At 46.6% G+C, this 24,679-nt stretch overlaps 4 protein-coding genes across 7 annotated transcripts in view; 1 reads left to right on the top strand and 3 right to left on the bottom strand.

Moving 5' to 3' along the window:
• Positions 1-289: 289 nt before the first annotated feature.
• Positions 290-1,725, bottom strand: LOC130406030 (D(3) dopamine receptor-like). Its single transcript, XM_056611780.1, has 2 exons — positions 634-1,725; positions 290-445 (listed from the first exon to the last, which is right to left on the bottom strand). The coding sequence occupies exons 1-2, from the start codon at positions 1,723-1,725 to the stop codon at positions 290-292; spliced, it is 1,248 nt and encodes a 415-aa protein (XP_056467755.1).
• Positions 1,726-2,178: 453 nt separating this feature from the next.
• Positions 2,179-6,907, bottom strand: LOC130382625 (probable ATP-dependent RNA helicase DDX20). Its single transcript, XM_056590481.1, has 11 exons — positions 6,691-6,907; positions 6,504-6,598; positions 6,211-6,379; positions 5,995-6,109; positions 5,674-5,816; positions 5,340-5,478; positions 5,172-5,230; positions 4,889-4,971; positions 4,439-4,544; positions 4,048-4,149; positions 2,179-3,859 (listed from the first exon to the last, which is right to left on the bottom strand). The coding sequence occupies exons 1-11, from the start codon at positions 6,884-6,886 to the stop codon at positions 2,508-2,510; spliced, it is 2,559 nt and encodes an 852-aa protein (XP_056446456.1). The 5' UTR covers positions 6,887-6,907; the 3' UTR covers positions 2,179-2,507.
• A 1,015-nt stretch (positions 6,908-7,922) lies between these two features.
• Positions 7,923-11,373, top strand: LOC130382662 (parapinopsin-like). Its single transcript, XM_056590531.1, has 5 exons — positions 7,923-8,544; positions 8,896-8,986; positions 9,080-9,317; positions 9,817-10,059; positions 10,319-11,373. The coding sequence occupies exons 1-5, from the start codon at positions 8,202-8,204 to the stop codon at positions 10,466-10,468; spliced, it is 1,065 nt and encodes a 354-aa protein (XP_056446506.1). The 5' UTR covers positions 7,923-8,201; the 3' UTR covers positions 10,469-11,373.
• A 2,282-nt stretch (positions 11,374-13,655) lies between these two features.
• LOC130382639 (cyclin-dependent kinase 17-like) overlaps positions 13,656-24,679 on the bottom strand; it is a 21,781-nt gene continuing 10,757 nt past the window's right edge. Inside the window, exons 4-17 of one of the 4 annotated variants that reach the window (XR_008895605.1) lie at positions 21,525-21,581; positions 21,245-21,359; positions 20,512-20,606; positions 20,221-20,283; positions 19,726-19,849; positions 19,511-19,631; positions 18,253-18,350; positions 18,043-18,148; positions 17,408-17,450; positions 17,185-17,275; positions 16,920-16,997; positions 15,845-15,966; positions 15,258-15,305; positions 14,525-14,547 (exon numbers count right to left, since the gene is read on the bottom strand). Coding sequence is in view for 3 of the 4 variants with exons in the window: in XM_056590507.1 (XP_056446482.1) it covers positions 15,863-15,966; positions 16,920-16,997; positions 17,185-17,275; positions 17,408-17,450; positions 18,043-18,148; positions 18,253-18,350; positions 19,511-19,631; positions 19,726-19,849; positions 20,221-20,283; positions 20,512-20,606; positions 21,245-21,359; positions 21,525-21,581 (1,095 nt within the window). In the remaining variant the exon portion in view is untranslated. Of the gene's footprint in view, positions 14,548-15,257; positions 15,306-15,844; positions 15,967-16,919; positions 16,998-17,184; positions 17,276-17,407; positions 17,451-18,042; positions 18,149-18,252; positions 18,351-19,510; positions 19,632-19,725; positions 19,850-20,220; positions 20,284-20,511; positions 20,607-21,244; positions 21,360-21,524; positions 21,582-24,679 lie in introns of all 4 variants that reach the window. The other 3 variants (XM_056590522.1, XM_056590507.1, XM_056590514.1) reach the window with 3 other exon arrangements.

Consider the following 24,679-nt stretch of genomic DNA (forward strand, 5'->3'; position numbering starts at 1 on the left):
AGAGAGAGAGAGAGAGAGAGAGAGAGAGAGAGAGAGAGAGAGAGAGAGAGAGAGAGAGAGAGAGAGAGAGAGAGAGAGAGAGAGAGAGAGAGAGAGAGAGAGAGAGAGAGAGAGAGAGAGAGAGAGAGAGAGAGAGAGAGAGAGAGAGAGAGAGAGAGAGAGAGAGAGAGAGAGATACAGTCATCATATGATTGCCCTCAGAACAACAGCAGCCACTCTGTCTCAGTAGAAGAGGTGCAGACTAAACTAGACGTAAGTCAATGCATAATGTGAATTATAAACAGGTCGTTCAACCCTTAAACTTCCGCGGAAAGACCGACAGCGAGGAGAGGATCTTATTCAGCTCGGAGCGGAACTGCCGGGTCACCATGGTGTAGATGAGCGGGTCTACAGCGGCCGGCACGCTGGTCAGCACCATGGCAGATGTCTCCAGCTCCACTGCCAGCTGCAGGGGGCGAGCAACAAGCACGCAAAGCAACAGTTAGGGATTTGAAAAGAGATGTTTTAGCTTCACACAGAAGGGAATACAATACGTATTATCGAAAACGTGTTGGATTGAAGTTTATTTGTAAAATAGGCGAGATTAATAGAAGGATTCCGAACAAGCTAGGAACGGACGGTGACACTACTCACTGAGTTGGTGTTCTGCCACGAGGTGATGTTCATCAAAAGGGTCACAACCATGGGCACCCAGAACAGAGTGAAAACGATGATGATGTACCCGAAGCGCTGCGCCAGCTTCCCCTCCATCCGTTTCTTCCCGCGCTCTCTCGCCAGGGGCGTCAGAATACAAACCGCTCCTGCGATCTCCGGAAGGGGGCTCCGCGGGGGCTTCCCCTTGATGACCCGGGACGTCCTCGCCTCGGCCACGGTGATCAGACGGCTGTTCGGCGGCGTGCTGCTGGACGCAGGCCGACACATTGCCGGGAGCAGCTTGAGGTGATGGCGCTGAGGAGGAGTACGACGAGGAGCTGGTCCCGGTTCTGAAGCCGCGAAGCTGAACCACCTCCACACCTGTTTCGTTGTTGGCCTCAGCTGGATCCCGTTGTCGTAGACTCGCTTTCGGTGTTGCCGGACTACTTTGAATATTCGCGCGTAGTAAATAACGATCAGGGTCAAGGAGAAACCCCACACAGGCACCAGGACATAGGCCCCGAACGGATCCGTAGATCGGAGAGTCTCAACGGGCACATCCCCCCAAGGGTACCGGCGGCAGAGCATGTGATACAGCTCCTGTTTTGAGAGAGCCAGCGATACGACGGCTAAGAGGACGCCGCAGACCCAGATGGACGGGATCCACATGCACACCCTGGTCTTCCTCCGTTGCGTCCGGAAGGGGAAGGCGATGGCTTGGTACCGCTCCACGCTGATGCTGACCAGTGTGAGGAGCTGAACGCAGCTGCACAGCGCGTATGAGAAGCGCTGCACGGCGCACAGGGACACGGACACCTCCAGGTGTCTCCCGTAGCTGAGGAAGGAGAAGAGGAAAAGCGGCGTGTCCACGGAGCACTTCAGGAGGTCGCTGGCCGCCAGGCTGACCAGCAGCGCGTTGTTAGAGGTCTGGAGGTTTTGGTTTCTGAACACCACCCAGCAAACCAACAGGTTGGCAGGCAAGCCCAGGACGAAGGTGAGCGAGAGGATGACGCAGTTGAGCACCAGGAACGCGGGATTCACCTCGCTTTCCTGCTGCGAAGCGGTTTCGTTCCAACAAGTGTGCGAAGCCATAGTTACTTTATCAGCGCATTTTTTTTTAATTAAGTTATGCAGTTATGCACATGTCCACAATTAGTGCAGCAGGCCTAACTGGTGAGCAGATCCAGTCATGATGACGCTTATCCGGAGTGTTAAAACAAGTTGAAGACACAAATAAATTCAGCTCTGAGTCTCCGTCCTATCACCCCTGCCATCGGGCTCTGACCAGAGAAGGCACAACTACCTGGTGATTTACACTTTAGCGCGCACCCTGATATATCCCGAGCGCGCTCAAGGGCACACGGCAGCCGGAGGCTGATTGTGTGAAGTGAGTGGTTACGCTGATTAGCCGCGTGTTCAGGGTGCACTTGAGTGTTCCGACCTTGATCGACGATGTCCGGCCGAAGGACATGTTGAAATAATTTCCTCCCTGGACTATTGCACTCTGTAGATCTTTACAAATGATTGATTTGACTTTTTTACAATTTAATCAGTCTTACATTGTCTTTATTAGAAAAGCACAAATGATACACAACCATATTATTACATACTTATAGATTGATTAGCTTTAGCATTTTTGTTTTGAATAAATGTCATGGCATCACCAATGAGCAAATTTCATTACATTTTTGGAAACTTGGAAACTTCGGAAACGGGATGCCCTTTACACAATTACACACTTTAAGCCAGATATCAATACCAACAGTGGATTTCCGTATAACAAAATGTGGTTAAGTTGTTACATTGTGTTACAATAACTTTATTTCCCCCAGTTATTCTGCAAGTATTGAAAGACCACCCATGCAGTTTCCAGATCAGTGTTTAAGGAGCTCGTTAATGTAGACTGTATTCATGCGATATGCTGCCATCCAGCTGTTGGCTTGGCTGTAGTAGCTATGGTAACCGGGCTGAGGATGGCAAGCCATGGCTTCGTAGTACTGCTCCCAGGATCTGTAATAGGCTCGCCAGTCGTCGGCATTCGACCACTCCTCTTCCTCCTCTTCTTCACTACTACTACTACCTTCCCCTCTCGGCTGCCCTTCCATGATCTCCTCCCTTCCCTCGTCATCCCGTCTCCTCTTATCGCAGACCCTCTGCTCCTTCCTCCCCACCGCGCCGTCCGCCCCCCTGCCCTCTCGGGACGGGTCAGCCCGGCTCCTCTCCTCCCTCCACGGGACCGGGTGACCCCCTCGTGCGGGTTTGTCTCGCTCGAGGGCGCCCCCGTGTGGTGTGCGACTTGTCCGATGGGACGCTGTTGGCGGGAGGGCGGGAACCTGAGCCTTGCTTTTATTGGGACCGGGCTCGGCTTGGGACCTCTGCCGTGCGTCGGTCTGGGACGAGCCAGAGCGCGGCGGAGCCTTCGCTTTGGGCCGCTCTTCCTCCATGCCTTCGTCGTCATCATCCGAGGAGGATGAGGAGGACGAGGACGAGCTTGAAGACCCAGAGCCAGACCTCCGATGGGCGGGGTCGACCTCCATCTTGACGGGCGGCGTCCTGCGCGGCGGCGGCGTCCTGCGTGGCGCCGGCGCTGCGGCGCGGCCGCCGCTCTGCAGCGAGCGCTTCAGTGCGTTGTCCTCGTCGTCGTGGAGCACGTGTGACTCGGTGTGCATACTCGGCTGGCCGTCGTCGTTCTGACCTTTGAACTGCCTGATGACCTCCACCGACCTCCCCGGGCCCTCGGAGATGAAGGCTTGGAAGTCTAGCTCCGCCTCCTCCAGGGTCATGAGGCTGTGGCTCAGGTTCTTGAAGGAGCTGAGGGGCGGGATCTTAGGGAGGGCCTCTTGGAGCTCCCTACGAGTGGGGCCTTGGGGGGCTTGGGGGGCTGGCGTATGCCTGGCTTGGGGGGCTGCTGCGTGCTTGATGGGACGCGCCGGTTTGGGCCGACTCTCCTCCACTTTGTCTCCTCTTGGCTCGGGCGGAGCACGGCTCTTCTTGGGCCAACGCTCGCCTGGACCAGGGTCCCTGGGTGGAGCCGAGGACGTGGAGGAGGCCTCCTGGTCACTGGAGGAGGCGGCGGCGGCGGTGGCGACAGGAACGTCAGGAGCCTTCCTGTTCTTCTTCTTCTTCTCTTGCTTGGGGAAGAGTTGGGATGTCGGCCCCAGTGTGGAGGCCTCCACGCTGACCCCCCAGTCGCACGACTCCTCCATCAACCCCGGTTCTATTGGGGCTGAAGACACAGGGAGCGTTACAAACCAGTGCTGGGACACTCGTTAATTGTCACCAAAATGACCATTAACTTAATTGTATTTTTGAACAAGCATGCTGAATCAACATTAGGTAGTTTGTTGTTCAAATGTATCTAGTGTATTCACATGTATGAAAACACAAGACAAAAAAATATGATTCCACACTCACATGGCAGTATGGACAATTTCAGGTTGCACTTTTGAGCAATAGCCATCATCTTGTTCTCCTCCTCACCATGGCAACAGTATGTCACCGCCAGCCCCTGAGTCCCTGTCAACAAAGAGCGTACTGATTATGAGGATGTCGCCGCGGGAGGGAACAAGAGGCTCCAGATAATTAGGAAACCTAATGTAGATGATTGGTAAGAGACTCTTGACCTTCTGTAAGGTCAGACAGATTATCCAAACAAGGTCAACAGATCAGTCTAATCCAATGCGTGTTGCAAAACAATTAATGTAATGTAAACATTTTTTTTAAATAAACATAATGAATTACATTCTAGTAATCCAATCAATCGTTACTATAGTAACACGAGTGTACCAGGTTGAGGGAAACTGACCATAGCGGCCGGCCCGTCCAATGCGATGCATGTACGTTTCCCAGTCCTTGGGGACATCAAGGTTTACAACCAGGTTCACCTTCTCCGCATCGATACCCCGGGCGGTCTGAGCAGAGCAGAGGAGGTCAGTCGTACTAAAAAGTTGAACAACGCAGTACTAAACCTATCTAGTGGAGTGAATTGATTGTTGAAATGATGTAAACTAAAACGTCCTTGTTCTAAAAAAGGTCGCCAGACATGATCATGCTATGATTGATCGTGTCCAGTTCATCTGTGAATACGTTGTGTGTGTGTAATTTAGTGTTGTAGTCCCATAAAATATCTTGTGATCCGTTTTAGGATTAACAGAGAGTATTTAAGAGCTCTGCTGACATGATGCAAGTAGAAAAACAACGTATAGAATTGTATGCAATTTCTCACACAAAAAAAGTGTTATTGTGTGTTTCTTACCAGATCAGTAGAGATGAGTACTCTACACTGATATTGTTTCAGTTTGGACATGGCCTCCAACCTCTGGTCTTGAGTTAGCCCACCTGCACCGATCGCAGCAAACGGTTTCATCACATGACAAACAGAAACAAGTTATTTATTTAATGACTATTATGAGTAAAGGCCTTCATTCAGAGAGGATAAATTCATCAAGTCAGCACAAAATACGGCAGAGTGTAGCAATCCCACCCTGGGAAGATAAAAATAAATAAAAAAGATTAACTTTATCAGACTTTCATCTCACCTGAGATACAGACCGCAGGGAGGCCTTTAGAGGACAAAATGTCTGCCAGGTGTTGAGCCCTGCAAAAACAAGAACAGTTAGTATAGTTTCCAAGAGATGATTCAAAATCATTTGCTACTTTTCCATTTACTTATGAGACACTTTGAGAGACAACATTGAAATAACTACCTTGAATGTAGATTGGAGAAAACAAGTGCTTGGTTGAAAGGTACTTTGCTGAAGAGCTCAAGCAAATGCAGGACTTTCTCCTCAAAGACCTTATGTGCATGAGCATGCGAGTTCACAAGCTTGTAATACTGCCTCAAACCTGGAGGGGGCATCCAAAGTCAAATTAATAAATTGTAAAACAAATTACTGTAGCTGTAAATAATGCATCTTGACATGCAGTTAAAAAGGTTAATATGTTAACCATGTGATTCGGAGCACAGCTGTTCACAGTAGTTAGTCAAACAGCTGTTACTTTAACACATTTTAAAAAGTTAAATTTTAAAACCGCCATTACCTTTAAGACTAGGGTCTTTGGGGTTGAGCCGAACAAAAGTGGGCTCGCTCATGTAGTTGGACAGGTGTTGTGCAAGGGATTCTGGGTAGGTGGCAGAAAGGGCAAGCATCTGTTTGTTCGCTGGTAGAGAGGAAAATATCCAACTGGGGGAACAAGGCAGTGTGTGAGACGCAGCATGTACAAACAAACGTTTAAAAACGGTACTGAGAAAGTAGGCAAGTGAAAGAGTCAGTGATGATATCACTTTGTTTAGATAACAGTATTAATCTGGGTAATAGTGCATGGACAGTGTGCAAGCACACCCATTACAATTCATATTACTTGATTTGTTCCTGGAAACTGCCCTCCTCCAGCAGTTTGTCAGCCTCATCCAGGACAAAGAGCCTAATGCTGGCTGTAGACAACATCCCCAACTCTATCAACTGCTTGATACGGCCTGTTGACCAAACAGAATACAGTTGTAATAAGTAATGCATCTCTTTAGTATGGCATGTAATGATGTTGTGTTGTCATTCACTGTACTGTTTCGCCACCGACCTGGGGAGCCCACTGCAATGTGACACTTCTTCAGGTTGATTTTATCCTGGCTCACTGCCGTGCCGCCTATAAAGACATGACACTGCAGACCTTCCATGGCACTGCCGATGGCCATCAACACTGAATGGATCTGAACAGCTATCTCCCGGGTCGGAGCCAGTACCAAAACCTGGAGGTACAACAAGTTACCCGGTGAAATGCATAATACGAAAAGCTAATTCAGCTCATATTTAGATAGAATGGAATGAAATATGATTAGCAGTAGTGTTTTTCTATGATTCAAGTCATCTCACCTGAGTGGTGACATTTTCCAGGATCAGTGAATCCAGTGCAATGGTGCTGAAGACACATGTCTTCCCTGTGCCTGATTTCGCTTGTACGATCAAATCTAAAACATGAAATAAACTTATTAATGTCAAATAAAGCATCATTGGTAGGTGGGCTGCACGTTAATAAACAGTTGGGATGTGTCACACGCACCAAGACCACAGCGACCAAGTGGGATTGCCTTGAGCTGAATCGGTGATGGTTTCTGAAATCCCGACGCAGAAAGTCCCTCGAGTACTGGCTTAGACAACAGCAAAGAATTAAAGTCGATTCCCTCGGATAAGAGGACATCATCAGTCCGGCTTCTCGTATCTATATCATGAGCGGCTTTTCTCACGCACGCTGCCATCTTGACTCGACTGTTTACGGGTCAAAGGACCAAGCTTTAACAAGGATGGTGGTATTTATCTACCGCCATCTAGTGGTTGAGAGTTGTATGAACATACTACCGAGTTCTAAGAAATACAGCAGGTCTATTTTTGTAAGGCAATTTGATTTGCCTTCGAGGTTTCAGTATAATTAAATATATGTATTTAAGTAAGAAAAAAAGGCCTGAAAACATTTTGACATTTCGAACATGGCTCTTACCTTTCCCGAGATGTTCTGGTTCAGAAGAAGTGCTCCAGTTGTGATATACCGCCATCTGTCTTATACACTGAATAATATAAATATTGAAAATATATTTCAATAGCAAATAGGAAAAAATATTAACACACTGAAGTGAATGTAATGTATGTTGGTTATGGGTACAATTTTAAAAATCAATTAAAGCAGATCAACTTCAATGTTATCATTAAATTAGCCTGGATAGTAGTATCTTTATCTTATGTTAAATTCTGCCCTATCAATTTGATTCAAGATTCAATAAAATGTATTGTTGGAATTATTATTGCAGATGCCCAATCCTGAATAAGATGGTCAACTGCACCTTTCCAATAAATAAATAAATTATAATTATAACCATCATCTCAACACCATATAGAATAGCTAACTGAAGTCTCAAAAATATTTGACATGTGGTTTAGGCTATAACTGCTCATCAACCGTACTCCTTTAGCCTATCAAGGCTAAAGGACACCTTTAACACCTACGCCAAACGCATGAACACTGTAATTTAGTGCATTAAGTCTGACAGACAAGCACTTGATAATTAAACACCTCCTATACCACGGCAGCTGTGGCCCCAGCAATCAAGGAAAGTGCACTGCTTTCAACCATATGACACTCACAGTAAGTTATTCTCTACCAATCCGGATTTGAGGATTACATTTATGTGCATTAAAAACCATGAGTTTGAGCCCTTCTCTTCTTATCCTCTTTATTAGGTGGTCTGCACTGATCTCCTCCTCTTGTTAAAGGCTTTAAGAGGCACTATAAGGTGTATCAAACCATTGTTGGGTGGGATTCCCCCTTTCTCTCATCTGTCTTGTCTCATTGAGTCAAGTGGATACATTGTTGGTCCCTTTTCTCAGCTCCTGACCAAATGTTTCAGTCTCGGCCATGCATCTGAAGCTTGCTTCAGGATCAACAAGGGAGTCATGAATGCTTGAGTGTTGAGACACTGAGAGATACTTTGGCATACTTGTAGTGCCTCGGGTATCTCCCTCATCGCCCCTAACCGACCAATCTCCGACCCGAGGGAGGGTCAAAGCCCAACGAACACCATGGAACCGCTACAGGTCGTCCTCAGCCTCCGGCCAAACTCTTCGTGGCCCTACAGCACCGAGGAGCCTCCTCTTCTGTCTCCAAGCGCCTACACTGCTCTGGCCGTGCTCATGGGGTTGGTCTCGGCGGCGGGGATCCTTCTCAACCTACTGGTGGTGGTGGTGACGGTGAAACACCGGCAGCAGCGGCAGCCCCTGAGCTACGCCCTCGTGAACCTGGCCGTGTGCGACCTGGGCTGCGCTGCGTTCGGAGGCGTGCCCACCACCGTGGCCAACGCCATGGGCTACTTCAGCATGGGCCGGCTGGGCTGCGTGCTGGAGGGCTTCGCTGTGGCCTTCTTCGGTAAGTCTGGGCTTTTTAAATAGTCATTATAATACTATATACATTTAAAACAGTACTATATACATTTGATACAATACAAATACATTTAATACATTGCTATATACATTTAATACAATCGTATGTACATTTAGTTCAATACTATCATTTTTTTATAATAATGTGTACAATTAATCCTATTTATACAATATTGTCTGCCCTTTGCACGTCGTGCATAGTGTGAATTCATACATTCTTCACATAACTCACTGGTAGTGTTAATGCCACAATCTAGCAATTCTTAAACGTGTGAAAGTTTCAGCATGTCCTTCAGCCTGCGTCCCGTCCATCTATCAAAACAACCCTTCTGTCCAGGCATAGCGAGTCTGTGCACAGTGGCTGTGATCGCAGTGGAACGCTACATGGTGGTCTGTCGACCCATGGGGGCTGTCAAGTTTCAGACCAGGTATGTTTACATTTATTGACACCCATGTGACCTTTACAGCCTCCCAGTGTCCAGACGGGCAGTACTCTCTCCCGCTCTCTCCCATGTATGCAGGCATGCGGTGGGGGGAGTGGTGCTCTCTTGGCTGTGGTCCTTCCTGTGGAACACGCCGCCGCTGTTCGGCTGGGGCAGCTTCCAGCTGGAGGGCGTCAAGACCTCCTGCGCCCCTGACTGGTTCAGCCGGAATTCGGGGAACATGTCCTACATCGCTATCTACTTCCTGCTGTGCTTTGCCCTGCCCTTCTCTGTCATCCTGCTGTCCTACTGCCAGCTCCTGCGGACCCTGAGACAGGTCGGTCTTAGGATGAAGATGAGTGAGGGGAGTAGGGCATTAGAGGCAGCTGACCCTGAGGACTGCACTTTAAGATGAGGGTTGTTTGACGAAAGGATCGTATAGACATGTTTTTACAGTGATCTAGGTTAGATTTGAGCTAATATTTTATTGTAATTTTTTAGATATGACAAAGCCATGTCTAAAAAATTATGTGTAGAGTTTGCTGCTCCAGGCTCTCTATGAGCCAACTTAGATTTAGAGTGCTCCCAGCTCGTTTCAGAACAATTTGGGCGTCTCTTCCATGATTGGTTTGGGGAATCCATCTTGCCTGTTTATCACAAGTGCGTGAAATGCCACATTTCTCAATGCCATAGAAACGTAAGAAGAGATGCAGCAGGGAGGGAGGGGGCACGGTTTTAGTGGTTTAGTTTCAAAATCGTGTAATTTTCGGCTCCCTCTCTCTGAGTGAAGTCTGCACAGGCACGTTTCAGCCGTCGCCTTGTCTATGTCCGTACAGGTCTCCAGGCTCCAGGTCTCCCTGGGGGGTAGTACCAACCGTGTGGAGCTGCAGGTGGCACGCATGGTGGCCCTCATGGTGTTAGCCTTCCTGGTAGCGTGGCTGCCCTACGCCGCCCTGGCACTCACCGTCATGCTGGATCCCAGTCTGTACATCAGCCCTCAGATCGCCACTGTACCCGTGTTCCTGGCCAAGAGCAGCACCATGTTTAACCCCATCATCTACATCTTTATGAACCGACAGGTACTTGGGTTGATATATGTGGACGTGTGGACGTACGTATGAACGCACTCACGCCGCATGCACACACACACACACACACACACACACACTCACACACACACACAGTAATAAAAATACTCATTGCGACTTCTGTACATGTGGACACATACATTTGCAATGAACACACGTACCCCCACACTCACAGACACAAACCAACTTTCTAGTAATATTTACACTTAAAATGATCTGCAATAAACACAAAATGTATTTGCTTCTCCAGTTCAGGGACTGCACTGTCCTGACTCTCCTGTGTGGATGGAATCCCTGGGCCTCAGCACAGGACAGTATAGCGGGAGACAAGACCGTTTATACTCAAAGCAATACGCGTAAACATTCAAACAAAGATGTGGAGGGAGAAGGACTTTGTTAGTGTCGTGTTCAAAGCCTTGTTTATATGTGTGCCAGCAAAATCGTGATGATGTAATGATTGAATGGTTGTTTGTGGAGTTGACTTTAGAGTTTTCATGTTTTTGTATCACTAAAATGTGTGATTCGTCTGTGGTTGTGTTATGATGTTGTTAGTGTTATAGTGTGGTCTATATTCCAGGACACACTTATGTAGCCCTTTAATAGTGACCTAAATCTAAATTGATTTGGGTTTTAAGCTTCAGATCCGTGGGGAGATTACTGTCTCGGTTTAAAGCTTTTATATTTTACATACTAATATCGATACTGAAACTTGACTTCATTTATACAACTCATAAGAAAGGGGAGGAACGTAAAGTCATGCTAACATGGAATAGTGAAAAAGTGAACTGCTTCCATCATTTGTTTGCTTTTAGATACAACTATATAGCCAAATATGAAATATTCATGACTCCAAAGTCCTTAGTGCTTTAAGCTGCATATCCGATAAGAGTGGAGACACCAGAGCTGGCCAGCTGCTATACCAACCCGTCTGATCCCATTAGCTTCATGTATTATGGAAGCTCTCTTCATCTGGCAGCCCCTTGAGAAAGGTGCTTTAGTAATGAACCCTGATTACCACTGCCTCAAATCTACTTAGTTCCTGGATTGGTGCATTTAAGGTTTGCTCCATACCCTACCGTCAATCAATCATTTCAATCATTTCAAATTACAAAAAAAGGACGTCCACAACTTTCTTCAACATATTTCTTTTAATTAGAAGTACAGAACCTGACTTTCTTTTCAAGGTCTGTGCTTTAACACCCTCCTCTCACTTCAGCCTCAATTCTATGAACTCTATGGCTTTCATTGTAAAAAAAAGAAAAGGAAAAGAAATCAAATCAAATAATAAAATCAGCAAATATTCGGCAATACCCCCCTCCCCCCGCCCCGTTCTTTTCAACATATTAATCTGCACAGACACCTTCCTCATCCGTTCAGATGACTCACAGTTTAGTCATTCACAGTTAGTACCCCCAAAATTCTGACTCAATGAAAAACGCAATCATCATTATTCTACACCCTTGGCATTTGTAATAGTTATCTTAATATTGCTATGAATTCCATCAAGGTTAAGGACAAAAGGAGGTCAGAATGGGAAAAGCTGTATAAAACCTGCGCAGATTTGTTTATATATATATCTTCCCCCACTATATATATATGTGTACATATATGCATATGTATAGACACGTATATATGTACATATACATGTATATACACACATATACAGAGGGGGTGTGTTCTATCTTCATGCAACACGCCATCATTCCCCAGGGTTTGCCTGACAGGCATAAAACAAGGATCCTATCCCAACTGTGTTTTGGTGAACGACCATTAAAGAAGAAACCCCAGAGGAGTGACTGTGCACAGGGAAGCTGTAATCTAAGACATCCACACCTACAGTCTGGTTCACACGCAGGACTTGTTGGAGGACGGGTATGTGGAAGTAGCAACCTGGCTCCATGAGGCTATGCTATATGCTTTGGTCCGGAGTTGGTTCTTTTCGCAGGATGACAGCATGAGGCTAAGACAGCTTTTTCTTTTTCATCGAGCTTGATTTCAGTTTAGGGAAATTTCAACTCAATAAACAATTACAAGTTGAATCAGGGTTAGGTGAGAACTTTTCTAAGAACTCAATGGACAGTCTTTAGAAGAAGAAAGAGGGAATGGTTTAATCTATACACAATGTGCCGGTTTCTCCTGATTTAGGGATGCAAGAGTAAATAGGCTTACTTTGTGTGTTCACGTTCCCTTCACAAGCTGTGAGAAAGGCTTCCAAGACTGCAGTCTTAGGGCTGGCTTTAGACTGCAGAGTTTTACTGTCTTCACTGTCTAAGTACTGTAGGGCTACAGCACAGGCTTTTATCTGGCCATCATAGCTCATTTGAACTGTCATCCAGAATGGTAAAGTGCTTGTTGTAGGGTAGTTTTGATTCTGCATTACGTCCAAATCAATAGTAACCATTCTCTGACCTTTCGCTTAAACTTCAATGTAAAGAAGGGGCCATTTCCCATACCGCCAGTAAAACATATTTTTTGTTATGCCAACATGCTTGAAGGGATTTAAAAAAGAGGAAGGAACGGCAAGGTGTATGAACAGCAACACTATTAAGTCCTAAGCAGTGACTTGATGAAATTACTTTAGAGTTGTTTCTTTTATTTATCATAATCATAGGTAATACTTACATACAGTCAGTCTGCTCTCGAGTTGCAAAAAGGGACTTAACCAGACTTTACTTACAAGAGCTGCTGTACCTCACCGCATCTACCAACACTACACTACCCATAATCCTGAGCTCAAGGAATGTGCAACACGCTCACAGCAGTTCACCAGCTGTTTGTAGTTTTTTTACATGGGAACACAAGTGAGAATGAGAATAACCTCCAGGGACATTGTTGCTTCCGACTTATTACTTAAAAGTAAATATCATGGTTGTGTGTCTATATATACAGATTAAAAAAGTAAAAGAATACAAATATGGAGTAGGTGGGAGAAGGTAACTGACAAAGGGTTTGTCAGTAAAGAGGTAAAATCGGGTGCAAAGAGAACAGTTGAACATCGATGCTACAGAACACGACAAGTCAAAACAACCTTCATAGTAAAGGCAGTAGAGGAACGAGGGTCTGAGAATGAGCACGTAATTGTACACTTCAACTTTTTTTACATTGATCTATTTTCTTAATCCCTGTTTCCGTTATGATTGACTTACTAGCACACTGAATCAGATCGCAAACTTTTATTCTAACATGTAACGATGACATGCCAAATAGTGAGACCAATGGTTATCAGCCAATTCCATTATTGAAAGGACATACTCCTGCCTCATTTTTACACATGGCTAGTTTAGTGTTTCTATATACATTTCTGGTGAGTTCTCTGCATCCTACTGAGTGACAGCTGGCTGAGCGTAACCACTACTGGCCAATAAGGTGCTAAAGGTTATCATGGTAAACTCCAATCATAAACGTGATAATGTTCAAGTAAATCAAATGTTCTTAGTTATTAGTGTGTGCGTGTGTGTGTGTGTGTGTGTGTGTGTGTGTGTGTGTGTGTGTGTGTGTGTGTGTGTGTGTGTGTGTGTGTGTGTGTGTGTGTGTGTGTGTGTGTGTGTGTGGATGTGTGTTTGCATGTGTGTGAGAGCATGTATGTGTGTGTGTGTGTGTGTGTGTGTGTGTGTGTGTGTGTGTGTGTGTGTGTGTGTGTGTGTGTGTGTGTGTGTGAGAGACAAGAGAGTCGAAAGTAAGAAGGAGAGGGGGCAAGTGTGCCTGTCTGTCAGATGTTTTCTATTGGAAAAGGCAAATAGTTATAAGGGCTGCATGTATAAGGTGACGTCTTTAGAGTTTGGGATTCAGGCTGATATTTATAAAACAAAAAAGCAGAGTTCTAAAACTCCTTCTCTTTATGTACAACAGTTCAGCCGACCCCAAATAAAAAGACCAAAGGAGAGAAAGACGGTTGCATTCTCTCTCATGCTCTTTTTTAAGTGTGTCCGCCATCCCTTCCAAGGGCTAGGTTTCCCCTCTTTCTCACTGATACAGCAAGGTTTTGTTTAAGTCCACGTCGTACACACTGCCCTCCCCTGGGCAGCTGTCGTAACAGCAGCAGCAATGAGAATCCTCTTGCTCTCTTTTTTTCTCCCCTGCCCATCTTCATGCTCTCTTCTTTCTCTCCCTCTCTCTCTCTCTCTGTAGTGGGGAGTTACTTTATTTATCTTCTATCAAGTTTAAGGTCGCAGTTTCTCAATCTCGTTTCGGGCGTAGTTGACAGTTTCTTTTATAGTTCTGGTTTCTTCTTCAGGTATTTTTTTTGTTTGTTTGTGGTGATGTGGTGTTGTTGTTGTTTATGTTGTTGTCATTGTTGTTGTCATCATTGTTGCCTCCTACGGCACGTCCCTGGCGAGAGTGTGTGACTCTCCGTTTGTTTAGTTTGTGCGGTGGGGGTCAGTGAGCGCGTGTCTGAGACCGGACCTCCCTGCCTCCACACCTTCACTGGACCCCTCCGACACTAAAACAACACACTCTGCCTTCTACTCTTCCCCTGGGCTGGGAGAGAGAGACAGAGAGAGAGAGAGAGAGAGAGAGAGAGAGAGAGAGAGAGAGAGAGAGAGAGAGAGAGTAGGAGAGAGAGAGAGAGAGAGAGAGAGAGAGAGAGAGAGAGAGAGAGAGAGAGAGAGAGTAGGAGAGAGAGAGAGAGAGAGAGAGAGAGAGAGAGAGAGAGAGAGAGAGAGAGAGAGAGAGAGAGAGTAGGAGAGAGAGAGAGAGAGAGAGAGAGAGAGAGAGAGAGTAGGAGAGAGAGAGAGAGAGAGCGAGAGAGAGAGAGAGAGAGAGAGAGAGAGAGAGAGGGAGAGAGAGAGAGAGAGAGAGAGAGAGAGAGAGTAGGAGAGAGAGAGAGAGAGAGAGAGAGAGTAAAGGGATGGTAGGACAGAGGAAAAAATAGTTAAAAAGGAAATAGGAGTGAAAAAATGTTTAATTCAAATGACGCTAATAATTGGTAAAGTTAAGAATGACCCAGATACACCCCTACACACTGATTTACCCAAGGCAAACAACACAAAAACAGAGCAATTAGCATAGAAATATAGCATATCACATCATGCAACCACGCCCCAAATGATATTCTTCACCCAAAACATACTTACCGGAACCTGTAACACTCAAAACTATTCAGCAGCAACACCACTCATGAAAATTAAACAAATGAAAAACACACACAAACACACACAGCATCACACCAAAAGTGGACGCACACTTACAGACTCAACATAACGGTTACAACTCCCGCTGGAGAAACCTGAACAGGACTGCAGATAACAGAAAAACAATCAGAATCCCCAGTAGTCCATTTCTAATAAAGAGCACTATGTTGTTTTCCTGGTGAAGGTGTTAGCCGCCTTTCATACCTTAGTAAAGGAAAAAAAAACGGGTTTGCTGAGAGAAACTAAAATTTAAGCTAGTGAGAACCGAGACAAAGGGTTGTGGATGCACAGCAGAAAAAAACAGCAGCAACACGACAGACAGGGGGGACAGTCGAACAAAAACAAACTGTACAATGCAGTTGAATGGGATTATTCCCACGAGCCATAACATAACAAAAAAGGAATGACGGCCAACAGTACTGGGGGAGGGGGATGTGGGGGCGCGGGGGGGTACGTTAATAGGGTGATGTTTACTCTGGCAGTGTGGGGAGGAGGTAGATGTGAGGAATGCACATTAGAAAATAATAAATGAATAAAGCCAAGTGCACATACCGGCAATGAGAGAAGAAACAAGACAGCAGGAAGGAGGAGAAGTAGAAACAGGAGAGGTGGAATCGGGTAGAGAATGAAGAGAGCGTATTTACCAGATGGACTCTGGCCAATCAGCCTGTGGAAGGGGAGGCGAGAGCCTGACTCTGAGCCCTGGGATTGGCTGCTTCTCGCTGGAAGTACTGCGAGGGGGCGGAGCCTATCTTATGTGCCATTGCTTTTTTTGGAGGGGGAATGGGGGAAGGGGGCGGGTTATTGAGGAATTGGAGGGGTTGGGGTTCAATGTGTTGTAGAGATGACGTCAGAGAAGAGAAATAGAAAGGATTTGGGGGGATAAAGACAGTTGAGAGATGACAGAGAAAAAGAGACAAACACACACTAAGTGGTACAGATAAATAATCTGAGACGAGGAAGTTGAGAATGCACAGTGAGTATGACCTGTACATGAACATTTGCCCGGCTGGCATGAGACAAACACCTCTTCAGAATGTACGAACACGTGGAGAACAATTGTACGGAATGGTGCCAAACAAGTAGGATAGCACTTGGCAAAGTACCTTTCTTACATTACCAGGTGGGTGTTCACAATCAAAAGCTTTGTTCTTTCTCCTCCTCTGCATGATATTGCACAAATAACCATGCATCATAGCATTGCGTCTAATCATGTCGTGTTCGAGGGTTGGGAGCTCATGGTGAGGTTGATTTGGGATTTGAGTGGGTCTGTGATTTACTGGAAAACAGTGTGTGTGTGTGTGTGTGTGACCACGCTCACCTAGTTGGGTGTATTCAGCAAACATGTTCTAACAATGCAGTTTTGACCTGCACAAGTTCAAAACTTGTGCATTGCTCACTCGACGGACTGTCTTTCTGCCTCTAGAGATCGAACTTCCGGCCCATTGCGGCAGAAAGTCATAATTCACTCTGTGCCTAACATCATTACATGAATTATAGATATGAGCCCTTTCTTTCTCCACCTTCTTCCTGTTCAACCTTTGAAGATGAAGAGTGCCTCCAGACTATGACGAGTCTGCAAGCAAAACCCCTACAGATTGGGTTTAATGTGTGATGGCCAGACAGAGAGAGCCAAAAAGAACAGAGAGTGAGTGTATCCTGTTACAGACATTGTTTAAATCTTCTAGTCCTAGTCTAGTCTTGTTCCTGAACGCTCACCTGATTCTGGGTAAACAGCAGACCTCTTGCCTGGGTCTTTATGGAGCTGAATTTCTTTTATTGAGAAGAGTGAGGCAGCTGAAACATAAGAGATTAGAATCAGAACCCAAATGGCATCAATTGCGGAGGACAGTGAACCATACAATAAATATGTAGGTGCGAGGAAGAAATACAGATGATTAATAGATACGTGTGCATGTTTATGTGTGTTTATGTTTGTGCCTGTGGGTGAGAGAGCGTGTGTGCATAAGCACTGTGTACTCACTATCAACTAGTGACTGAACCTGCTCTCCAAGACTCTTGAAGTAAGGCACCCGGAGGGCATCTTCTGCTGAAATACGCTTCTTGGCCTCAAACTGGACCGAAAGCAACAGACAAAACAGACAAACAAAAAAGGTGCCAGCGAGGTTACACAATGTCTGAATAGGAATAGGAAATATGAATGTATTATTCATTATTCTCTGCTCATCTGTGCTGTTGCGTCGTACCTGCAGGAGTTTGGATAGCAAATCATGGCCATCGCTGTCTATCCTGTAAGAAAGAAGAGTAAAGGATAAAGGGAGTGGATTAGACGAATACAATGCAAATAACATAGAGAGAACCCAAGAGTGCGAGAGAGGCAAAGAGAAAGAGAGAGATAGGGCAAGCGAGAGAGAGTGACAGAGAGGGAGAGAGAGAGAGAGAGAGAGAGAGAGAGAGAGAGAGAGAGAGAGAGAGAGAGAGAGAGAGAGAGAGAGAGATTGAGAGAGAGAGAGCGAGAGAGAGAGATTGAGAGAGGACGGTGAGAAAGATATGGCGAGAGAGCCAGAGAGAGAGAGATGGGATAAGATGGAGAGTGAGAGTAAGAGAGAGAGAGAGAGACAGAGAATTGGATTTCAGGAGAGTCTAATGCTCGATCCAGGCTCTATTAAATGGTGTAATGTTCTGGCCCATCAAAATAATTGCGGATATGCTGCAGCTCTTATTGAAAATCAATCCTGTATTTCCTGTCGTCATAGTCTCTCCGGCTATTCAGTTCCAATCTATACAGGTGCATGCATGTCACATAAGCAGACATACCTGCACACACAAGCACACAGACACAGACACAGACACAGACACAGACACAGACACAGACACACACCTGGGTGCGTGGTTGACCAAGGGCTCTGCGTTGTACTTGGGGAAGTTGTAGGTCTTGAACTCTTCGCTGTTGGTGCAGCCGGGCCAGGTCTCCTCCGTGGGCGTACCTGGGAGCAAAGAAAACCGTAAGTTCCCTCAGCACCCAAACACACGCACAGAGAAACACACTAGCGTGCGCGGATGTCCCACTCGTTGCACCGCTGTGGCTCACCCAGGATGCGGAATATGAGGTGCAGCTCGTCCTCCACTGTGGAACCGGGGAACAGCGGCCGGCCTGTGACCATCTCGTAGAAGATGCAGCCCACGCCCCTGAGCACAGAAAACACAGAGCCCTGATTCACTGTGAACCCTGACTCACCCGCCAGCACACAGCGCAGCCTCTGAGCCACGCGAATCACACATTAGACCGACGACGCTTCTCTGACCCGCGGCCACTCAGAGCGCTTCACAATGCGAGCCTCGCGATCGCCCACTCACACACACACACACGCGCGCGCACGCTCAGGTGTGTGGAGGTGTGTGCCATGCAAGCTCGCCGGGAGCAGCCAGGGGAAGGCATCTGGCTCAGGTGCACGCCTCGTTCACTCGGCTACGAGGTGCCGGGATGGAACCAGCTACCCACTGTTTGCTTCCTAGCCACCGCTGCCCAGTTTGATGGTGTTTGTGTGTGCCGCTTTTATAGGTTGATGTGGATACAAAAACGGGAATGCTGTGTCGGTGCTCATGTTTGCGTTCAAGGTTGTGCACTGGGGACATGTTTTCCCCCCTCCTCCTCTCAAATCAACAACTAATTCCCATGGCATTTACTTGGGCAAGGGGGATCTTCTGAAATCTATGAGCCATCTCATTCTGGATTGACGCATTGTTCTGCCATGGTAAATACATGTTACTCCAGAGCAGTGATGTAACACCATTGGCACGGGTTTAATGCGGTGTGGGTGGAGCTCCACTCCCCCTCTCACACAGAGAGTCATGCGATGATCTGTCAAGCCTCCAGCTCGGCTTAGCAACCAGTCCGGACCAGTTTTCCACTCACACCCACCCACACACAAACACACAAACACACACACATGGACGGAGGCAAGGGAAAAGAATGCCCATTTCCAAGCAAGGTGGCACACGAGGGCCCATGGGACCAGTAGGGCAGCAAAGCAACAGTGAAAAATGACTCTACCTCCAACCTAACAGCGATGGTTGCAACCAGAGTATAAAGCACAGCTGCATCCCAAGGCAAAGCAGAGCTTGTTGTGGAATGGAAGAGATGGGCTGGGGCTAAACTCTACATTTGTGTGTAGAAGTGTGCACAGCGGGATAAATTCATTAGAAGGGAACTATAAAGGGAAGCTCCGGGCGGGTGCATTAGACGTGGACGAATGAAAGAGCGGCTACAGGCAAGACGCAGGAACGTGTGTGTGTGTGTGTGTGTGTGTGTGTGTGTGTGTGTGTGTGTGTGTGTGTGTGTAACCCACCACATGTCAATGGGTGTAGAGTACTCAGTGGAGCCCAGCAGCACGTCTGGGGGCCGGTACCATAATGTCACCACTTCGTTAGAGTACGTCTTGGTAGGGACTGACTTGGCCCTGGCCAAACCTTGACCGAAAAAACACAACAATTGATGAAAGACTCGACCTATTTACACTCCAACGTTGGATGGTGCGATGGCGTGCAAAGGTGGGGGATTTACCAAAGTCAGCTAGTTTGAGCTCTCCTTTTTCGTTGATGAGCAGATTCTGAGGCTTGAGGTCTCTGTGGAGGACTTTCCTCTTGTGGCAGTAGGCAAGACCTCGCAGCAGCTGGAAGAGAAATAGCTGGGAGAGGACAGAGGCGGGGAGGACATTCATCTTGGGTTTCGTTATTCTTTTTGATTTCCGAGACATTTGAAAAGCAGCACTTCTTTGAGTGAACAGTGTTCAAGGTCGCAATACAGGGTTCTGTCCACTCTTACTGGCTGTGCAGGGATTAGGTAATGTTCATAGACAAATTATTGTAAAAAAGGAGAGAGGCTGGCCAGCATTGTTTATTTGTAGAATATATCAGTTATAAGATGTTATTTTATTGCTAACATTATTGAAATTCCAATAGATCAGTGTTTACTACAGAGATGTCCAGGTATGTTTTAGCTGCCTGTTAGATGTTCTTAAACAAACTCTTAACTTTAAGACATCCTGGAATGACCTACCTTGACGTTGTGGACACTCATGATGCTACCGCAGTCATCCATGTACTGTTTCAAATCCTTCTCCTGGGGAAAGACACAAAGACAAACAACACATATCATGTACATATACACTCGTCTCAAAATAACCCAAAACCAAAAAAGGACCTCAACAAATAAAAGGTGTATTGAGTTATTCTTAATGGGCCTCTTTGAACAGAACACCCCCCCCCCCCCCCCCCCCCGCCCCCCAGACATGCAAGAGCAGACAAGGCGGCCATGCACTGGGATATTACTGACACCCCGGTCACTCACCAGGTACTCAAACACCAGCGTCAGGCACTTGTCAGTGTGGATGATGTCGTGCAGAGTGACGATGTTGGCGTGCTTCAGATCCTTCAACAGAGACACTAGGGGTGTTGGGGGGAGAGAGAGAGAGGGGGACAGGCACTGTTAGGCAAAAATTCACTCTCACACACACCCCAACTTGGTCGCACACACACGAATGCGTACACATACAAATAACCCATCCAAAATTCTCAACTGCTCAACTAGATCCCAGATTCTTGGCCCTGAAATTTAGGTTGGTAAAGAAAGCTTGACCGGAAACGTCTGGCAACATTCTGACCAAAAAATAGATCTGTTTATATCTGGTATTTAATATACAAATATTTGTTAATTCAGTTGCACTACAGCAGATTTTTGAAATCTCCACCCCATTTCAGCAAGTCGTACCACCAGTATTTGCACTCAAGCTCATATAAAGCCTGCAAGAGATTAACACAAAGCCGGGACAGCATGTTGTGTCACACTATGTCAGACTTAAATCATAACCTATGAATTATTATATTCAGAATAATGACACGGTGTGCTTGGACATTAGCATTATCAAACTAAATGTAATTCTATTTCACATGCTGGTCGTAAAATATTCGATAAAACTACAATATTAGTCTTCTCTTTTGTACTTTACAAAAATAACATCATGGACACATTGCCAGTCAGTTTCCCTTCCATCGGCGGGAGGCGCGAGTTCGATTCCCAGTACCTTCACGGATGGCCGTGCAGGGCGCCCCCTCCTCGTGCTCCAACCGGATCTCTTTCAGCGCCACCAGGTTGTCTGTTAACTTGCTCCGCCCTTTGAACACGGTGGCGTAGGTCCCCTGAGAGAGAGAGAGAGAGAGAGAGAGAGAGAGAGAGAGAGAGAGAGAGAGAGAGAGAGAGAGAGAGAGAGAGAGAGAGAGAGAGAGAGAGAGCAACATGTGTGTGAGTACAACTGTATGCATCAGTTCAGTGTAAGGATTTGCAGCAAAAGCGATGAATCTTACTTCTCCTAATTTGTCCAGTTTGATGTACGTTTCCAGTTTTCCAAAGCCTATTTCAGACTGCAGGGAAATGAGTGAGGAGAGATTGTTAATACAATGTACATTTATCTGGACTAATGCAATTACATTTCTGGTTGGCTGGACGCGGCCTAGCTGTCTTTACGTCCAGACTTTAGAATGGGTTTGTAGCATAGCCAACACAATCTCAGAGAGGGAAATCTCATTATGGACTCCCTTTGCTGATTAAATCAAGCATACAAGCACAACAAACACCAATGGTATAATGCTAAACATACACACACAAACCCACACACACACAGACACACACACATTCAACACACCACACACACGCATACACACACACACACACACACACACACACACACACACACACACACACACACACACACACACACACACACACACACACACACATACTCCAGTCACATCGACTGCTTACATCACACAGCCACAGCTCGATGGCATCACCATCAATTACACACGCTTCCACAGGATGTCGCTGTAACTAAGACGACCAAGCTGTGGCACACACTCTCAATGCGGGCGAAACAATACGGATTATAAAATATGTTATGAATACAGATATATATATAGACATAACTCACGGCTGTATATAAGCCCAGCAGCGTCTTTTTAGGGATAATTTTGAAGGTTGTTAAGCTGTTTATAAAGCTGATGATAGCGGATGAATAATGGATGGTTGTGAGGCTACGTGAGGCTGTGACGCCCACGGGCCAGGCGGGATTCCTCCCACTCAGTATGAAGCTTCCCTTCCACTTATCCGCTCATCTCTGCCAGGGTCCCTCAAACTTAAACACTACTTCCACGCACAGCGCTGCCTGCCTCTCATCACTCCCCGGTCTCAGTCCTGCTCCGGCCCTGGTGGTCGTGGGGGTTGTGTGTGTGTGTGTGTGTGTGTGTGTGTGTGTGTGTGTGTGTGTGTGTGTGTGTGTGTGTGTGTGTGTGTGTGTGTGTGTGTGTGTGTGTGTGTGTGTGTGTGTGTGTGTGTCTGTGTGTGTGTGTCTGTGTGTGTGTGTGTGTGTGTGTGCCTGTGTGTGTGTGTGTGTGTGTGTGTGTGTGTGTGTGTGTGTGTGTGTGTGTGTGTGTGTGTGTGTGTGTGTGTGTCTGTGTGTGTGTTGGAGAAAGAAAGATAGGCAGTGCGATCTTCAGTGACCAACCTAGCTAATGAGCCATTTGATCATTTAAAGGCATGGTGAAATGCCTGCCACACACTGACCCATTATGAGCTACTCGTCAGTAATAAGAGGGTGTGTGTGTGTGTGTGTGTGTGTGTGTGTGTGTGTGTGTGTGTGTGTGTGTGTGTGTGTGTGTGTGTGTGTGTGTGTGAGTATGTCTGTGTTTGCTTCGATGTGTGTGTGCATTTGTGCATGCAATTGTGTGAGTGCATGTGTGTGTTCACTGTGTCACATTGACTCACGATGAGATACACACACTGCACAGTAATAACAGTACCTAAATGTGTTTGTGTGTGCGTCCTACAGTGTCCGTGTGTGGGTGTGTATCTGCATGTATGTTTGTGTGTGTGTACATCTGTGCGTTTCTGTGTGTGTGTGTGTGTGTGTGTTGGTGTTTGTGTGTGTGTGTGTTTGTGTGAGCACACCTCTGAACAGTGCAGAACGCATTCAATCACGACTCACCTCATAAAAATCAATGGCATCACAGAGTACAAAGCATGGACTAAATAATGCAGACACTCTAGTGCCTTTTCACTTGTTTGTATGTGGCGATACATATGATCTATGTTCCAGCCCCATGCCTACTGAACGCTCAGTGCACTGCCACCCTATCAATCACACAAACCCACTCTGATATATTCTTCTGTTTCACTGAATATCATTCCCTCACATTTAATGATTCACTCATTCATTCGACATGAACACGCACCAAAAAACATGTCTCCTCAGATGCCCCTGTTCCTACTTCCACGAATCACCCCTCGCAATAACTGTGTGAAGAATTGCAGCAAAACAAAATGTCGATACAAATGTGATATATGGTTAGCCCTAATGTTCCCTGCTGTTTATAGCGTGCATTAGCACTCTCTGCAGCAGCCCTGTTTATGCTGTCCCGCCCCGACCGGGGCTTTGCTTTCAGGCCAACTAGTTCCCTCCACTTCCACTGCTGCACTCAGCTCACTGCAGCACAATGGAGGCGAGAATAACCTAGTTTTTAGGGGACTGCAGCCAAAAACAAAACCTAGCATTGGTGTTGTTGTGTCTGTCTGTGTGTCTGTCTGTGTAGCTTAGTGTGTAGCTTAGTGTGTGTCTGTCTGTGTGCCTGTCTGTGTGTGTGTCTGTGTGTGTAGCTGTGTATGTAGCTGTGTGTGTGTGAGTGAGTGAGTGTGTGATTGTGTGTGTGTGTGTGTGTGTGTGTGTGTGTGTGTGTGGACACATGCTGTGCGCTCTGTTTGACAAGGGATGAGAGAGGTAGAGGTAGGAGAGGGAAAGGGAGAGAGAGGGAGAGAGAGAGAGAGAGAGAGAGAGGGAGAGGGAGAGCGAGAGCGAGAGAGAGAGAGAGAGAGAGGGAGAGAGAGAGAAAGGGTGGATTAGTAAGAGAACAATGAGGGTGACGATGGGGAGAAGGGCAGCTTTGACTTGAAGGGGACGGGCAACATGTTGAAGGAGGGTGCAGAGGACAGCCATGTCATTAACACATGGAGTCACTCTGTGGTGGTGTAATCCATCACACCGATAAATAACCAACCCCCGTGTGGCCCTTTTTCCAGTACCCGCCAATAGTCCCAGCGCGAGGGGGTCACCCCGGGCAGGACGCATTAGCTCGATCAATTGACCCACGGCTGCATCGATCACACACTCCACAGCCGTTTTCACATATAAACAACAGAGAGAGGCGTGTCCAATGACATGCCACTCAAAGACCGATGGCGCCATTGTGAGGGTTTACAGCGGCAGCTTCGCTTTCGCAAAACGAACGGGGTTCGGGGGGGTAGAGTCATCACTGCGTAACAGGGGCGAGGTAAGACGACACCGCCCATCGCTTCACTCCACACCAACCGCGCTTCTCATTGGAACAGCGTGAATAATTGATCGCCGATTGGCCGGCTGGAGAGTGAGGGCAGAGATGGGCGATTTCACTTACTTTACTTGGGAAAGAAC

This window comes from Gadus chalcogrammus, chromosome 1 (genome assembly GCF_026213295.1).
Source record: "Gadus chalcogrammus isolate NIFS_2021 chromosome 1, NIFS_Gcha_1.0, whole genome shotgun sequence".
NCBI classification, from domain to species: domain Eukaryota; kingdom Metazoa; phylum Chordata; class Actinopteri; order Gadiformes; family Gadidae; genus Gadus; species Gadus chalcogrammus.

Bases quoted from the DNA above. Each gene is read 5' to 3' on its own strand.
- LOC130382625 (XM_056590481.1), bottom strand. From the start codon at position 6,886: ATGGCAGCGTGCGTGAGAAAAGCCGCTCATGATATAGATACGAGAAGC. The intron at 5,231-5,339 runs GTAGTTATTTCA...TTGTTTTTGCAG, and splicing joins TTCTCCAATCTACATTCAAG to GGCTCAACACCTGGCAGACA. The intron at 4,150-4,438 runs GTCAGTTTCCCT...CTTTGTTGACAG, and splicing joins TGGACGGGCCGGCCGCTATG to GGACTCAGGGGCTGGCGGTG.
- LOC130406030 (XM_056611780.1), bottom strand. From the start codon at position 1,725: ATGGCTTCGCACACTTGTTGGAACGAAACCGCTTCGCAGCAGGAAAGC. The intron at 446-633 runs GTGAGTAGTGTC...CGCCCCCTGCAG, and splicing joins CGTGGCAGAACACCAACTCA to CTGGCAGTGGAGCTGGAGAC.
- LOC130382662 (XM_056590531.1), top strand. From the start codon at position 8,202: ATGGAACCGCTACAGGTCGTCCTCAGCCTCCGGCCAAACTCTTCGTGG. The intron at 8,545-8,895 runs GTAAGTCTGGGC...CCTTCTGTCCAG, and splicing joins CTTCGCTGTGGCCTTCTTCG to GCATAGCGAGTCTGTGCACA. The intron at 8,987-9,079 runs GTATGTTTACAT...CCATGTATGCAG, and splicing joins GCTGTCAAGTTTCAGACCAG to GCATGCGGTGGGGGGAGTGG.